At 35.3% G+C, this 18,399-nt stretch overlaps 1 protein-coding gene across 21 annotated transcripts in view; it reads left to right on the top strand.

Annotated features, from left to right (window-relative positions):
* Positions 1 to 10,685, top strand: part of Ift25 (intraflagellar transport 25) — a 24,783-nt gene extending 14,098 nt beyond the window's left edge. For 12 of the 21 annotated variants that reach the window (XM_047544816.1, XM_047544826.1, XM_047544778.1 and 9 more), the window contains 4 exons: positions 3,319 to 3,425; positions 5,272 to 5,340; positions 8,314 to 8,357; positions 9,955 to 10,685. In XM_047544816.1, coding sequence (XP_047400772.1) covers positions 3,319 to 3,425; positions 5,272 to 5,340; positions 8,314 to 8,357; positions 9,955 to 10,068 — 334 coding nt within the window. In that variant the 3' untranslated portion in view covers positions 10,069 to 10,685. Of the gene's footprint in view, positions 1 to 3,318; positions 3,426 to 5,271; positions 5,341 to 6,541; positions 6,636 to 8,313; positions 8,358 to 9,594 lie in introns of all 21 variants that reach the window. The other 9 variants (XM_047544696.1, XM_047544786.1, XM_047544687.1 and 6 more) reach the window with 4 other exon arrangements.
* Positions 10,686 to 18,399: the final 7,714 nt, after the last annotated feature.

The following is an 18,399-nucleotide window of genomic DNA, read 5'->3' on the forward strand; positions in this document are numbered from 1 at the left end:
TTTTAATTTTTTTAAAGACAAATGACCACTTAATATACTGTGACTTTATTACAGATTTAAAGCATGATAACAGTGATACAAAGGTGAAATTCCGTGAAAATTGACTACCCCATTCTCATATAGTAACCTAAAAAAGTGACCACTAAAACAAATTTTAAAATAAATAAAAGAGGTAGAGTTAAAAAACCAATAGGGGAATTAAATGAATTTTTTAAGTGTTCTCACTCAGAAGCAAATAGGAAAGGAGAAACTTTAACCAGAAAAAGAAAAAAAAAAGATAGATGAGGGAGACAAATAGAAAATGAATAGTAAGTGGTAGTCTTAAACCCCACCATATTGATAATTATATTAAATGTCAATGACTAAACACTCCAGTTAAATGGCAGAGATTGTCAGAGTAGATAAATAACCAAGACTGAAATACATAATGTCTGTAAGTTATTCACTGTAACCAGGCATTGTGGTACACACTTGGAATCCCAGTAACCTGGGAAGCAAGTGTTAGAGTGTCAGCAACTTAGCAAGATCTGTCTTAAAAAGACCTGGGAATGTGGTTTGGTGGTAGAGCACCCCTGGGTTCAATCCCCAGTACTGCCAGAAAAAAGTGTATATATATATTCACTTGAATATAAAGACATGGGGCTTAGGAGTATAGTTCAGTGGTAGAACATTTGCCTGGCATGTGTGAGGCCCTGGTTCAATCCCCAGCACCATAAAATTAATGAACTAATTAATTTTAAAAAGGTATTAATATATTGAAAATAAAAAGTTAAGAAAAGATGTGCCCTGCAAACAGAACACATTAGCTGTAGCTATATTCATTTCAGACAAAGTAGAATATAAAGAGTATTAACAGAGATAAAAATGACATAATGTTAAAGGGTCAATTCATCAGTAATGTATAATACTTCCAAATACATACAGGCGTAATTTTAGATCTTCAAAACACATAAAGGAAGAACTGACAGATGAAAGAGAGAAACAGACAAATCCAGGATTTTAGTACCCTTGTCTCGGTAAAAATAGAGTAAATAGACCAAGAGATCAGTGAAGATATTGATCATCTTAATACTATCACTCACTTTGTCTTAACTGACATTTATAAAATGTTATAATCAACAATGGCACTTGGACCAAGTGCGCATTTGAACATTCACTGAAATGTACCAAAACATAAATTGTCAATAAATCTCAAAAGATTGAAATCAGAAGGAGTATATTCTCTAAGCACTATGTAATTAAATTATAAATATATAACAAAAAGGCATCAGAAAATCAACCGTTTTATTTTACATTAGTAGAAAAACAGGTGGAAAATGAATTTTTTTAAAATTCCACTTAAAATAGCATTCAAAACAAAATAGTTTAGAATAAATTTAACAAGACACATAAGACCTTCACAATGAAAATTACAAAATTTGTTTACAATACTATTTTAATATAATAAAGAGCTCAATAAATGAAAATATGTACTATGTTCATAATTGGAAAACAATATTGTTAAATGGAACTTGTAGATTCTGTACAATCCAAATTAAACTCTCACTAAACTTTTACATAGACACTAACAATTTTCTTCTGAAACATCTGGAAAAACAAAGACCTGGACTAGTCAAAATCATCTTAAAAAAGAGGAAAGTTGAACTTACTTACATTGTCTGATTTCAGGACATACAATAATCAAAAACACAGTAATCAAAACAGTGTGGTGTATTTGTAACGTCAGACCAGTGGAACACAATAAAAAGTCCCCAAATAGACCCACACACATCAGGCTATATTAGGTTATATTTTTGACAAAATATATTTTATTTTGGACAAAGACACTGTGGCAGTTCCAAAAGGAAAATGAAAGCCTTTTTAACAAATTGTGCTAGAACAACAGAAGAAACATATAGATAAAAATGAACTCTGACCCTTATACTAAGCACAAAAATTAATTCAGGATGAATCATGGACCTCATAAGAAAGTCCTGTGCAACATTGCAGTAGGCAAGGATTCTTGGAGGTAGAGGGAACGACATAAAAATTACTAAGCATAAAATTGAAAATAGGGCTAGGAATAGACAGCTTGCCCAGCATGCACGAGACCCTGGTTTCAATCCCCAGCACCACACATGAACACAAAAGAAAAAAAAAAAATTTATGAAAGATGAAGAAGGAAAGAAAGAAAAAAAGTAACAAAACTGGATTTTGTCAGTAATGAAACTGGCACAGTTCATGGTGATAGACATCAAAGTAAAAGTTGTCTAAGGGAAGTAGGGAATGTCTGGAAGGAAAGATAGGGAAAGTTTCTGAAGTTATAGAAATGTTCTATATCTTGATGGAGCTATTGGTTATTCTGGGGCAGTTACATAAACATATACATTTATCAAAACTCTTAAATGACCTGGGGGATATAATTCATGTGGAGTACTTTCCTAGAGTGTGCAAGGTCTTGGGTTTGATCTCTAGCATCATAAAAAGCAACAAAACTCATGAAGTTATAGGGTAGATTTCACTGTATATAAATTTTACCTCCATAAAAGAAAAAGGTGTATATCATTGAAATGATTATTTCTGTAGTCAGTACCACATATACTGTGTACTATTTCAAACACACATCTGTACAACTTAAAACTGCATATTTAATTTTTTTCAGCAAATATATACTGTAGTTCAACTATTTAACAGTTGCTAGGGATACAAAGATGAGTAATGGAAAGTTTTTGGGTTCAGAGAGCTCACCATCTTGCAGGAACCATAATAACACAAGAGATAATTGTCAAAGTAGAAATGGATGCTGAGTGTGAGGCAAGTGCAAAGGAGGGAGGAAGTGGTTTTGATTTGTTGGGGTTGGAGAGATCAAACCCAAAAATGGATAAACTTTTGCAAAGGAAGAAGAATTTTTTGGGTCAAGAGAACCTCAGGAACTACTATATAGAAACATGAGCCTGCACGACTTGTTTCCAGAATTTTAAGTGGCCCAGTGTGACTACAGTGGTAGACGGTGATGTAGTGATGGGAAGGAACATCCTTTAATTATGAAACCAGACTGTACAGTCTTAAATATCATGCTAAGGAGTTTAAATTTATAAGCAGTGAGGGACCACTGAAGGCTTTTATACAGGAGTGACATCAGTTCTATTCCTGTGTTTTATAAGAGAATATCGGGTAGTAGTAAAGAATTATAAATTTGGGGAGAGATTAGAGTCAGAATTAATAGAAATGAATTGCCAGAATCCAATAGTCATTTTTTAAATATTTATTCATGAGAATTTTATGATTCAACTTTTATATTTGGCCATTCTTTTTCTTTTTCTTTCAAATTAACAACAGGAATCCAGAAACATTTTGGACCACCACAGGAATGTTTCCCCAGGAGTTCATTATTTGTTTTCACAAACATGTAAAAGTTGAAAAGCTTATAATCCAGAGTTACTTAGGTAAGCAGATCATACATTAATTTTCATCATCCTTTAATTTTTCCATAGGCAGAGCTTATATGTAAACTTTTGGCAAAACACTGGTTTTTCTTCACAGCATGGAATCCAGTTTTATTGCTGGAATGGGAGGGTAGGGATTATGGGTTAACTGCCTTCAGCAGAACTAACCTCTCTCAACTTCGAATTTGAAACTCTTCCAAAGCACATAATAATTTCCATGCAATTTACAACATGAAAGTCTTTGGCAAAAGACCCTATTATGAACATAAGAAACTGACTTGCCAGAACCTAAGTTTCCACAACATCTTTTTTTCTGAATTCATTCATCCTGGAGTTCTCTGTCAAATTTTTGCTGAAAATCTGATAACCCTGATTTTTCACATTGAATGGTGTTGATTCTTCTATTAATAATGATATTTTCTGGGAATTTAGGAGAGGAATCTCCCATTGGAACATTATTCTAATCCTGTCTGTTTATTTAAGGATAAAGTATATCAGACAAAATCATGGCAGGAAACAATACATCCCAGATATTTCAAATGAGAGGCTTTATTGTTGGATCCACTTATGAAATTATGTCCTAGGCTAAGGGAATCAACAAGGAATGATTAGGTCCTCAGAAACTATTTACAGCAGGAGGCCATTACTGCCCTGGGACAAGGCAAGGAGATAATGTTATCCCATTCCAGTGAGAGCTGGATCATGCCCAGCAGGAGCTGTACTCATGAAGGGATTTGACCCTTGTCCAAAACTTGACACCAAAGCAGAGCAGGAGTGGAGATAAAATAGCCTGATCTCACTCCCTCACAGCCCTCTGTCTCCTCCTGGTAGCTCCCACTGACCAACTCCAATCAGAAGCCAGTGGGTAAGTCCAGGAGACTGGTCCACAAGGGTCACCCATTCAGGGCACAGGAAAGGACAGAGAAGAGGAGGAATGGATGTAGAGTGGCAGAAACTGGGTGAGGACAGTGGAGAAAACGTAGTGCAGAACTATGCAAGAAGGGGGCTGGGGAGATAGCTCAGTTGGTAGAGTGCTTGCCTTGTAAGCACAAGGCCCTGGGTTCGAACCCCAGCACCCCAAAAAAAAAAAAAAAAAAAGAACTATGCAAGAAGATGCAAGTTGCAGAAGATGCAAGCCTCAGTCTCTCCTCTGCCATTAATTGCATAAGCTCTGGAGTCAGACATTTCCTCAGGGTTGAATTTCTGCTCCTTACTAGTTCCTTCTCATTAAACGCATTACCTGGCTTCTCAACGCATATGTCCTCATCAATAGAGTAGTTTAATAATACCTTTTTCTTAAGACTGTAGTCAGGGGAGAATGAAAAAATATACCTGAACTCAGTAGGTTCTTCATAAATGTTTGAGACTGAGACCACAACTGTTATCATCAGTATATGAAAAATTCTGAATGATGACCAAATAAACATCGGTAAGATTACCATTACACAGCATAGTTGTGTGGCACTGTGGTGCACACCTGTATCGCAGGAACTCAGGGAGGGTGGGGAGACTGAGGCAGAAGCATTACAAGTTTGAGGACAGCCTCAGCAACTTAGTGAAACCATTTCAAAATAAAAATAAAAAAGGGTTGGAGGTGTGGCTCAGTGATAGGGTGCCCCTGGGTTCAATCTCCAGGACTATTAAAAAAAGAAAAAGAAAAGACCACATTTTTACCATAGAGATTTATGGAAAAACAGTGGATAACTTCCAGAACATGGTATTCCTGATCCCAGAACTCTGTGGTTCTACTAATGCATGACAGTCTGTGGCAGAGGGAAAAAGAAATACAGAGACAACAGCATAGAGTCAGGAAGGTAATTAATATTGTGTTTATTTACAATGTCAGTGCGGACCTTGAAGATTGAAAAAACCACATCTAAAGAGCCTGTCAGTTTTGAGCAGTGGATTGAAAAAGGTATGTGCTTGTTTTACCAGCATTGTTCCGGGCATGAGAGAGTAGATAATTGTCCTCTAACTCTATTTTTCCACTCCAATTGCATTTTGGTGAATAAAAGGTGACCTTAATGATTCTTTTATTTATTTTTGATGGGATTATGGTTTTGTTTTTTTTTTTTTTTTTTTTTTTCCACATGACTCTGATGGTTCTTGTACACAATTAGGACCTAGAAAAAACCAGGTGAATAAAAATCTGGCTTGTTATAAAACAACTAATTTTTCTGAATTTCATAATCTTTATCAGAGAAAGAGAGACCATCATTTAAAGGCTTTTGTGACTTAGTAGTTGGCATAGTATAGTTGAACAATAAATATCATCAACAGATTGGTAGCCTCCAGTTAAACACAAACATATTAGCTTCATGTATCATCTCCTTTCCTTTCCAAAATACCATGAGAAAAGTAGCAAATGACCAGGGGTGTGGTGGTGCATGCCTGTAATCCCAGCGACTTGGGAGGCTGAGGAAAGAGTTCAAAGGCAGCCTCAGCAACCATGAGGCGCTAAGCAACTCAGTGAGACCCCCTGTCTCTAAACAAAATACAAAATAGAACTGGGGATGTGGCTCAGTGGTTGAGTGCCCCTGAGTTCAATCCCAGTACCTACCCCATCCCCACTTCCAAATAAAAATAGTGATAAAGGAATAAAATAGGGATAAAGGAAGCATAAACCTACAAGGACAAAAAAGGAAACAAAACCCAGGAAACTAAAGCAAATGTAAGATGTATATTTTGATAGAGGAGAAAGCAAGTAACTTCTATAGCCGAACTTAGTAGTAGCCTAAGTGCTTGCCAAGGAAAATAACAATAAGAAGCAACATAGATCCCTAGAAGGTCTAGAATGTGAAGGCAATAATATGAGCAAGACATGGACCAGAAAACAAAAGTGATTGGTTGAACATCTATATCTAGAGTGGTCGAATTCTGAATCCCACAGAGCTTGGTGACCAATGCATTGCAGTGTCAGGCAGAAGGAACGTTTTCCCACAGACCTCAACTGCCACCCTCAAGATGACTAGGAGCGTTGAATGTTGAGGTTCAGGTCCCAGGTGAGCAGTTGTAATAGAGTGTGACACGGAGTTGGATGCAGCATTAAATGGAAGCCTACACATTGGACAGTGTGTGACTCCAGCCTTCTTCCTGTGCTTTGCTATTAATAACAGCAACCAAGAGTGTGCCCCCAACTAGGAGTCTGAAGGATTTGTCTTTGGAGAAACTGAGGGGCCCCAGAAAAAAGATCTGTGGACCCTGACAAAGGTTAGCTTACCCCTCAGTTGCTCTTTTGAAGTGTACCAGTCAGCAAACAGAACTCATGCACACAGTTTTCAAATGATTTATTATTCAAATGTAACAAAAGACCCTAGCCAGTTTTATCTCAAAATAAATAACAAGAAGGGCCTGGGATGTGATTCAGTAGTAAAGTGCCCCTGGGTTCAACCCTAGTACCCCAAAAACAAAAAAATAGAGATGGATAATCAAGTATTTAGAGGTGGAATGTCATGATGACTTAGGCTAAATTTAAAATATTTTAGCAAAAAAGTTTTAAGTCAATGATGCTAAAGTGTTGGTAATTATAAAATCTAAATATTGGGTTTATATGGGAAGTATTATTTTCTCTTTCATGTATATTTGAGATTTTCCAGTTTTCCATAACTGAAAAAAAGAAACTAAGCAAATAATGAAGGGGTTATTATTAACTTCTAATGGAGATGTTGTATAAGAAAGAAAATGTGGGGCTGGGGAGATAGCTCAGTCGGTAGAGTGCTTGCCTTGCAAGCACAAGGCCCTGGGTTTGATCCCCAGCACCACAAAAAAAAAAAAGAAAGAAAGAAAGAAAATGTGATTGTTACTTATTTCAGCACTAAGTAACTTATATAGGCATAATACTATAACTATGAAATAATGATTTCAAATTAGAGGGAATGGGAGGAGGAAGTTGTGGCAGGAGGAGGAAGGGCATATTGGGTTAGGAAACCTAAATTTTCACTGACTATAATATAAAGTCAATAAAATGTTGATAAGTAAGAACAGGAATAGAAAGGGAATTGAAAACACATACTGCTAGAGAGTTTGAAAGAGAATGAGGGCTGACATGGGGGTTATAACTTTCATCATCTCAGAGAAAGGTTAAGAAACAGAAAAAAAGTTGCACATAATCTTAACTTCCCAGAGACTACCCTTGGACTGTGTGGCTTTTAAAATTATGTACCTTAATTATTTTGATAGAAATAAAATCAATGTCAGATATTATCAGTAGCTATTATTATATCAGTTAAATAGTTCATGTTTCCAAAAGAATGTTTGATGTGATTAACTCATGACCAAATAAATAATCTGTCCTATTAAACAAGTAAAGTTTTTTTTAAACTTGAACACCAGAAAAGATCACTTCACCAGTTTCATAATTCTACATCATAATGAAAATTTACTGTGAGCAACTGGCTGTAGGTGTCATCCCTGCCTGTGGTGAAATGATTCTTGTCAGGAGGCACTTTTAGGTTTTTTTTGTTTTGTTTTTGTTTTTTTTAATATTTTGTTTTAGTTGTAGGCAGATGCAATACCTTTATTTTATTTTTATGTGGTGCTGAAGATCGAACCCAGGGCCTCACACATGCTAGGCGAGCCCTCTACCACTGAGTGACAACCCCAGCTCCCCATTTTCACATTTTATCTACTCCTTTATCATAAATTTATATTCGTGTTATCTTTTGCTTATACTCCCTAGAGATATTTTATAACTCATATAGTTTTTTTAACCTTTTATATCAAATGTCTCTTTTTATATCAAATTTCAACCTCTAAGCACAGATAATTCCTTTAAATCCAATTTTAACTTATGGTTTACAAGATAATCACATTTTGCTGAACATAAATTTTAGTAGTTATCATTGTATATTTTAAGTCTTAACTCATTTCTGTTAAATTTGTTTTTTAGATTTTGTACATACAGAGGGGCAGCTTCAAAATGAAGAAATTGTGGTAAGTAAATATACTTTGTTGAGATAAACATCATCTTTAGTAATCACAATATTTTAAATTTTTAAATATATCTCCCTAGTCCTAGAGTTAATAAATATACTTATGGTATTATAAGTTCTATACCTGATCAACCAATAGAGAGATTATTCTTAACAGTATTATAAGATAAATATAAGGGAGGATGACAGCAAGGATAAACAATTTATTTTTTGCTTTTTTTCTGCTCATTTATTTATTTGGAAGTATTCGATAGTTCTACTTGACTTTCTTTCATTTGATTCTGTAAGCCATTTAGAACAAGAATTGAAAAAGGTTGAGATGTCAAAATTGGTTGTTAATTTAAGCATGAAAGGACAAGGGAGATTCAGATAAAGGGAACTGGAGCATAGGATCAGCAACAAATAAGCCAAAGAGAGATGAAGTGGAAAGAGAACCAGTACTTTTCAATAACATTCCACTGGGCTTTGCTTGTCAAGTGGAATGAATGCCCTTTGATGAGGAAACTGCTGCTTCGTCAGGAGTTCCTATGTTCCTGCTAGTTTTTCAGACCTTGGTTTTAGACAAACACAAAAAAGTAAAACAACCAAATGTGTATTTTTTTTTAGTCAGTAGTGTTTAAGTAAGGTTTCTCTTAAGATATCTTGCCAATTAAGTTTATGTCTCATATCTTGCTGGTAGCTGCTATGAAATTGAGATTCTGTGAGAAGTTTTTGAATACTATTTATTAGTCTCTTTCTCCCACCAAAATTTGCCTGATAATTGGGAATGTCCAGGAGAGGGCAGACAAAAGTGATTATTTTTGCTGAACTTTATCTTCTTATTCTCCCTCTTTATCTAGTGGGTTATGATTAGTGAGCCCTTGCTGTCTTTAGTAGTTTGTTTCTGGATTCATTGTAGATTAGGATAGGATGATAGAAAATTCAGAAAGTAGTAAGAGGGAATGAGAAACTGGAAATCACCCATAATTTTATTACTCTGAGATTTACTACACTTACTTTCTTCTAGTCGTTGACCATATGCATGACATAATTATAATAAAGTACAATTTTGTATTATCTTTTTAACTTAATATTCTTTCACAAACTTCATAATTTCAATTTTAAGATAACATTTTCCTGTTTGCATACATTTAAGCTAATTTTCTTTTTCCTCCCTTGCTTTCATTGCAAGTAATACACAGGGGACATTTTATGCACGTTCTTGCTCCATGACCTTCACCTTTTTGTTTGTTTTCTAGGATTAAATTTCATGGAATGGAAACACTAAGCATAAGAGTATAAACATTTTTATAGATTTTTACATATTTGCCAGATTGCTTTTCAGAAAAATTATACAAATGTAAAAGTATAGTCATGCTTCGGGGTAGTTTATGCTGAGCCATCATTAACCAAGGGAAATCTCTTTTCATGACAACTACATTCAAAACTGCTGTACCCCAGAACAATTGTTATTTGTGGCTGGGTTGTCTTCTGAATATTATATCTTGTATATTGTTATGTATTTAGAATATCAGTCTTGTGTCAAACCCTTTCTTCTGCTGTTTGTTAACAGATAAATAGGATTACTAAAAGTATCTGTATTGATTTTTCCCCTACAGGCTCATGATGGCTACTGTACTTACTTGAGATTCATAATTACATCAGCCTTCGATCATTTTACATCTGTGCATAGTGTTTCTGCAGAGGGAATAGTAGTCTCAAATCATTCTTAGTAATTATAACAAAATCCTCTTGCATAATTTTTAACAATATATTTATTTAAACATGAAGTTGTCATTGATATACTTTATTAAAAGGATTTGTATCAATCTGTTTCAGTTTTTATTTATGTTTTTTTCAGTATTTTGGGCAAAGACATTCTGGTTTCATTAGTCAGCAGTGCTGGCCACCATGGAAGATATGAGGAAGTCTTGTTTTCAATACATAACTTAATCAAGGAAATGAGTATACATGGAAATTTAACTGATAATATATTGTGCCCCCACAGTATCTAATATAATACCTGTCAGATCTCAGTGCATTAATTTTTTAAAATTTATTGATTGATGCAAAGAGCTGAGCAATGTAGATAATAAACAATGTAAGAGTTTAGAGAAAAGAAAGTACTTATGGGAAAGTTTGCTTGAGATCATGGGACCTGAACTAGGCCTTCTAAAATAAGTTGTATATTTGGTTTTTGGTTTTTGAAATTTTGTTCTGATTTGAAAACCTTATAGAAGAGTTAGGAAACATAATCATATTTCCGAAAGACAACCATTATTCACATTATTTTATATTTTTTGATATTTTGAGGAAACAAGGAAGAAAGTAGGACAGACTGATTAAAGTAACACTTTTCTGAATATATCTTGTGTGTGTGTGTGTGTTACTGGGGATCAAACCCAAGGCCTCATGCATGTCAGGGCCTCTGCCACTAATTGGCACCCCCAACCCCATGAATATATAGTTTTGACTTGAAACATAAATAACTTGTATAGCCAAAATTAAATTAAAAAGCACTTCCAAAATAAAAACAAATAGGAATACATGAGCCTAACTTTATTACAAGTTGGTAAAATAAACATACTGGAAAAGATGATTGTTTTAAGTGACAGTATTTTATCTGTGATCTGCATTAGTTTCTTGGTGCTTCTGTAACAAAGTACTACAAACTTGGTGATTTAAACCAAAGAAATTTATTTTCTCACAATTCTGGAGGCTAGAAGTCCAAAATCAAGGTGTTGGGAGGGTTAGTTGCTACTACGGGGGTTCTAAGGGAGGATCTGTTCCATGATTTTCCTTAGTTTCTGGTGTTGCGGGCAACCCTTGGCAAATGGCAACATAGTGCCATCTTTACCTCCAATGTCACGTGGTATTCCTCCTGTGTATCTTCACATGTTTTATTCCTCCTGTGTATCTTCACATGTTTTTCCCTCTGGGTGACTCTGTCTCCATGTGTCTTCTTTTCTTATCACAACACCAACACATTGAATTAAGTACCTACCCTACTCCAGTTGACCTCATCTTTATTGTTTACATCTCTAGTGACCTTATTTCCAAGTAAGATCACGTTCACAGTTTCCAGGTATTAAAACTTCAAATAGCAGCTCAATTCACAATACCTAGATTGTGGAGCCAACCTAGATGCCCTTCAATAGATGAATGGATAAAGAAACTGTGGTGTATATATACACAATGGAATATTATTCAGCCATAAAGAAAAATAATATTATGGCATTTGCAAATAAATGGATGAAATTGAAGAATATCATGCTAAGTAAAATAAGCCAGTCCCAAAACACCAAAGGTCAAATGTTTTCCCTGTTACATTGATGATGATACATAATGGGGATGGGGATAAGAGAAGAATGGAGGAAATTTAGATTATGTAGAGGGAAATGAGGAGGAGGGGGTGGGGGTATGAAAGATGGTGGAATGAGACAGACATCATTACCCTATGTACATGTATAATTACACAAACGGTATGAATTTACTCGTGCACAACCATAGAAACAGAAAGTTGTACCCCATTTGTGTACAATGAATCAAAATGTAGTCTGTAAAAATTTTTAAAAAGTAAATTTTTAAAAAATTAAAAAAAAAAAAAAAACTTCAAATATCTTTTTGGGGGACACAGTTCAACTCACAAAAGAGTGCATTTATAATGGTTAATTTTTTTTTTTTTTTTTTTTTTTTTTTTTTTGGTGCTGGGGATTGAACCCAGGGCCTTGTGCTTACAAGGCAAGCACTCTACCAACTGAGCTATCTCCCCAGCCCTATAATGGTTAATTTTACTGATCAACTTGGTTGGGCTATGTTGATCAGATATTTGTCCAATATTTTTTGGATGTTTCTGTGAAGGTGTTTTTTTGAATAAGATAAAAATTTAAATTGATGGACTTTGAATAAAGAAGATTGCGCTCCATAATGTGGCAGTCTCCTCAAATCATTCAAAAGCCTTAACAGAACAAAGACTGACTTCCCCTGGGCAAGAAGGAATTCTTCCAGATCTGACCTTCAGAGTTAAACTGCAACATTGGTTCTTCCCTGGGTCTTCAATTGGTCAGTCTCCCCTGCAGATATTGGATTTGCTGGCTTCCATGAGCCAAAGCCTTAAAATCCCCTCTCTATAAACACCCAAGCTGATTAAGTGATCTTCTTAAATAGCTTGGACTACAGGAATTTTTTTTTTTTTTTTTTGCGGTGCTGGGGATTGAACCCAAGGCCTTGTGCTTGCGAGGCAGGCACTCTACCAACTGAGCTATCTCCCAGCCCGACTACAGGCATTTTTGATAAAAACAAAAAGAACTACAAGAAGATCTTACATTTCACTTAGTTATTGGTAGTAATATTATACTTTATTTGAAACTATTTTAATATCCTATAAGTTATAGGATAATGCAAATGAATTATTATGTTAATGTGGTTAAGAATCAAGATTATAGTTTTCAAGTAAAGAACTACAAGTAGAAAATCAAGTAAATTGAGTAAATTCCTCTATGGTTTAATTTTAATTGAAATAACAGCATAAACTTCCCCCACTTTTTTTTTTAAAGAATACATGCTTTTTTTCTTCTTTTCCTTCCCCTCCTCCTCCTTCTCCTTCTCCTTCTTCTTCTTCTTCTCCTTCTTCCTTCTTTCTTCTTTCTTCTTTCTTCTTCTTTCTTTCTTCTTCCTCCTCCTCCTCCTCCTCCTCCTCCTCCTCCTCCTCCTCCTCCTCCTTCTTCTTCTTCCTCCTCCTTCTTTCTTCTTCATGTGTGATTGAACCCAGGGCCTCACATATGCTAGGCAAGCACTCTAGCACTAAGATACATCCCAGCCCTTTTTAAAGATTTAATTTTGAGACAGGATCTCACTAAGTTACCCAGGCTGGCCTTGCACTTGTAATCTTCCTGTCTCAGCCTCTGAAATAGTTGGGATTACAGGGGTGCACCCTGTGCCCAGCTAGGAATGTATATTTCTTAAGTCTGTCCACTAAAGTCTGTCCACTAAAGTCTAAAATGATATTCAAATAGCATTGAGTACACCAACAACCAAGATTGTGGTCTTTAAATACCTTTCCCATTAATTAGATCCAAGACTCTTTGAAGCAATGGCTAACTTGTGGAGAAATACATGAAATGAGCTTGGGATATTTCATTGTGCCTTAAAGTAACAACTAATGGATCATGTCAAAAAGCTGCAGAAACCAAGTGGACACAGTGGTACATGCCTGTAATCTCAGTTACATAGAAGCCCAAGGCAGGAGGATTGCAAGTTCAAGGTCAGCTTTTGCAACTTGGTGAGTAAATTGAGTAAATTCCTCTATGGTTTAATTTTAATTGAAATAACAGCAAAATTAAAAACTATCTCAAAATTAAAAACTAAAAAAGGATTGTTATGTAGTTTATTGGTAGAATGTACCTGAGTTCTATCCCCAGTTCTGCCCCAAAAGAAAGATAAAGAAACCAACATGTGAGCCCAAACTAGAGTGGTTTGAATAGGAAAAAAACAAAAACAAAAATACCGACAGCCAATTGAAAACCTATTTAATATTTAAAAAAATCAATTCATGGCTGGGATGTAGCTCAAGTGGTAGAGCACTTGTCTAGCATGTGTGAGGTACTAGGTTTGATTCTCAGCACCACATATAAATAAGTAAAATAAAGGTCCATTGACAACTAAAAAATATTTTTTTAAAAAATCAATTCATGTGAGAATAAGAAAGAAGAGAACAAAATCCTCATTGTAAGGATTTAGTTTTTTGAGATTGGCTTATCTCACTTAGCATGAGGACTCCATAAGTAACTAGGGCACAAATTTTCCGTTTGAAATTTTAAATTTAAAAGAAATGATTGGGAATTCATCATGTACCAACTATGTTTGAGAGTTATTAAGTATCACTAATAGATAAGAGACAGTTATTTGCAGAAGAAATCCTGCTAATTAGTGTGGATGGTATAATAGAAAATCATTATTAACTTGGGTGAAATTAATCATTGATATGGGCAACAATAAACAGTAGATGGAACCTTATTTGAAAAGTTCATGGAGAACTTCACAGTGCAGGGATCAGGTTAGCTCTACTGATCCACTAAAAATGGATTAACAAATATATTAGTTAACTTGTGTTCTGTTACAAACCACCCCAAAATGTATTTATTTATTTTTTACCTGTTCTTTTTTTTTTATTGTATACAAATGGGATACATGTTATTTCTCTATTTGTACATGGAGTCAAGGCATACCATTTGTGTAATCATAAATTTACATAGGGTGATGATGTTTGATTCTTTATTTTTTTTCCCTTCCCACCCCTCTTTTCCCTCTATATAGTCCTTCTTTCCTCCATTCTTACCACCCTCCTTATCCCTAACCCTAAACCTAACCCTAACCCTAACGCTAACCCCTCCCACCCCCCATTATATGTCCTCATCCGCTTATCAGTGAGATCATTCGTCCTTTAGTTTTTTGAGATTGGCTTATCTCACTTAGCATGATATTCTCCAATTTCATCCAATTTCATTTGCCTGCAAATGCCATAATTTTATCATTCTTCATTGCGGAGTAATATTCCATTGCATATATATGCCACAGTTTCTTTATCCATTCATCAACTGAAGGGCATCTAGGTTGGTTCCACAATCTGGCTATGGGGAATTGAGCAGCAATGAACATTGATGTGGCTGTATCTCTGTAGTATGCTGATTTTAAGTCCTTTGGGTATAGGCCAAGGAGTGGGATAGCTGGGTCAAATGGTGTTTCCATTCCAAGCTTTCTGAGGAATCTCCATACTGCTTTCCAGAGTGGCTGCACTAATTTGCAACCCCACCAGCAATGTATGAGTGTACCTTTTTCCCCACATCCTCGCCAACACCTATTGTTGCTCGTGTTCTTGATAATCGCCAATCTAATTGGGGTGAGATGAAATCTTAGGGTAGTTTTGATTTGAGATTTCTCTTATTACTAGAGATGTTGAACATTTTTTCATATATCTGTTGATTGCTTGTACATCTTCTGTGAAATGTCTGTTCATTTCCTTAGTCCATTTGTTGATTGGATTATTTGTAGTCTTGGTGTTGAGTTTTTTGAGTTCTTTATAGATTCTGGAGATTAGCGCTCTATCTGAAGTATGATTGGCAAAGATTTTCTCCCACTCTGTAGGCTCTTTCTTTGCATTACTGAGAGTTTCCTTTGCTGAGAGAAAGCTTTTTAGTTTGAATCTATCCCAGTTGTTGATTCTTGCTTTTATTTCTTGTGCTATGGGAGTCTTGTTAAGGAAGTCTGATCCTACGCCAACAAGTTGAAGGTTTGGACCTACTTTTTCTTCTATAAGATGCAGGGTCTCTGGTCTGATTCCGAGGTCCTTGATCCATTTTGAGTTGAGTTTTGTGCAGGGTGAGAGATAGGGGTTTAATTTCATTCTGTTGCATATGGTTTTCCAGTTTTCCCAGCACCATTTGTTGAAGAGGCTATCTTTTCTCCATTGCATATTTTTGGCCCCTTTGTCTAGTATGAGAAAATTGTATTTATTTCGGTTTGTGTCCATGTCCTCTATTCTGTACCATTGATCTACCTGTCTATTTTGGTACCAATACCATGCCGTTTTTGTTACTATTGCTTTGTAGTAGAGTTGAAGATCTGGTATTGCAATACCCCCTGCTTCGCTCTTTCTACTGAGGATTGCTTTAGCTATTCTGGGTTTTTTATTCTTCCAGATGAATTTCATAATTGCTTGCTCTATTTCTGAAGGTACATCATTGGGATTTTTTTTTTTTTTTTTTTTTTTTTTGCGGTACTTGGGATCGAACCCAGGGCCTTGTGCTTGCAAGGCAAGCGCTCTACCGACTGAGCTATCTCCCCAGCCCATCATTGGGATTTTAATTGGAATTGCATTGAATCTGTATAGCACTTTAGGTAGTATGGCCATTTTGACAATATTAATTCTGCCTATCCAAGAACATGGGAGATCTTTCCATCTTCTAAGGTTTTCTTGAATTTCTTTCTTTAGTGTTCTATAGTTCTCCTTGTAGAGGTCTTTCACCTCTTTTGTGAGATTGATTCCCAAGTATTTTATTTTTTTCGAGGCTATTGTGAATGGGGTAGTTTTCCTAATTTCTCTTTCTGAAGATTCATCACTTATGTATAAAAATGCATTGGATTTATGAGCATTGATCTTGTAACCTGCTACTTTACTGAATTCACTTATGAGTTCTAAAAGTTTTCTGGTGGAATTTCCAGGTTCCTCTAAATATATAATCATGTCATCAGTGAACAGGGATAATTTGAGTTCTTCTTTTCCTATTCGTATCCCTTTAATTTCTTTGGTTTGTCTAATTGCTCTGGCTAGGGTTTCAAGGACGATGTTCAATAGAAGTGGTGAAAGAGGGAATCCCTGCCTTGTTCCAGTTTTTAGGGGGAATGCTTTTAGTTTTTCACCATTTAGAATGATATTGGCCATGGGCTTAGCTTGGATGGCCTTTACAATGTTAAGGAATGTTCCCACTATCCCAATTTTTTCTAGTGTTTTGAGCATGAAGGGATGCTGTATTTTATCAAATGCTTTTTCTGCATCTATTGAAATAATCATGTGATTCTTAACTTTAAGTCTGTTGATATGGTGAATTACATTTATTGATTTCTGGATGTTGAACCAACCTTGCATCCCTGGGATAAAACCCACTTGATCGTGGTGCACTATCTTTTTAATATATTTTTGTATGCGATTTGCTAAAATTTTGTTGAGAATTTTTGCGTCGATGTTCATTAAGGATATTAGTCTGAAATTTTCTTTCCCCGATGTGACTCTGTCTGGTTTAGGTATCAGGGTGATATTGGCTTCATAGAACGAGTTTGGGAGGGCTCCCTCCTCTTCTATTTCATGGAATACTTTGAGGAGTATTGGAATGAGCTCTTCTTTAAAGGTTTTGTAGAACTCGGCTGAGAACCCGTCTGGTCCCAGACTTGTCTTTGTTGGTAGTCTTTTGATGACCTCTTCTATTTCATTGCTTGAAATTGATTTATTTAAGTTGTGTATGTCCTCCTCGTTCAGTTTAGGTCATTCATATGTCTCTAGAAACTTGTTGATGTCTTCGAGGTTTTCTGTTTTGTTGGAGTATAGATTTTCAAAATAGCTTCTAATTATGTTTTGTATTTCACTCATGTCTGTTGTGATATTTCCTTGTTCATTCCAAATTTTAGTAATTTGAGTTTTCTCCCTCTTTCTCTTTGTTAGTGTGGCTAAGGGTTTATCAATTTTATTTATTTTTTCAAAGAACCAACTATTTATTTTGTTAATTTTTCCAATTGTTTCTTTTGTTTCAATTTCATTGATTTCGTCTCTGATTTTAACTATTTCCTGTCTTCTACTACTTTTGGTGTTGGTCTGCTCTTCTTTTTCTAGGGCTTTGAGCTGTAGTGGTAAGTCGTTTATTTGTTGATTTCTACTTCTTTTGTTGAATGTGCCCCATGAAATAAATCTTCCTCTAAGTACTGCTTTCATCCCAGAGATTTTGATATGATGTATCTTTGTTCTCATTTACTTCTAAGAATTTTTTTATTTCCCTCCTGATGTCTTCTGTTATCCATTCATCATATAATAGTGTATTATTTACCTTCTCCAGGTATTGGAGAAGTTTCTGTTTTTTATTCTGTCATTCATTTCTAATTTCAATCCATTATGATCTGATAGAGTACAAGGTAGTATCTCTATCTTCTTGTATTTGCTAACAGTAGCTTTGTGGCATAAAATATGGTCTATTTTAGAGAAGGATCCATGTGTTGCTGAGAAGAAAGTGTATTCGTTCTTTGTTGGATGGTATAGTATGTATATGTCGGTTAAGTCTATATTGTTGATTGTGTTATTGAGATCTATGGTTTCTTTATTCAGTTTTTGTTTGGAAGATCTGTCCAGTGGTGAGAGAGGTGTGTTAAAATCGCCTAGTATTATTGTGTTGTGATCTATTTGATTTCTGGAATTGAGAAGGATTTGTTTGACGTATGTGGATGAGCCAATGTTCAGGGCATAGATATTTATGATTGTTATGTCTTGCTGATTTATGCTTCCCTTAAGCAGCATGTAATGT

This window comes from Sciurus carolinensis, chromosome 1 (genome assembly GCF_902686445.1).
Source record: "Sciurus carolinensis chromosome 1, mSciCar1.2, whole genome shotgun sequence".
In the NCBI taxonomy this organism is placed as follows: domain Eukaryota; kingdom Metazoa; phylum Chordata; class Mammalia; order Rodentia; family Sciuridae; genus Sciurus; species Sciurus carolinensis.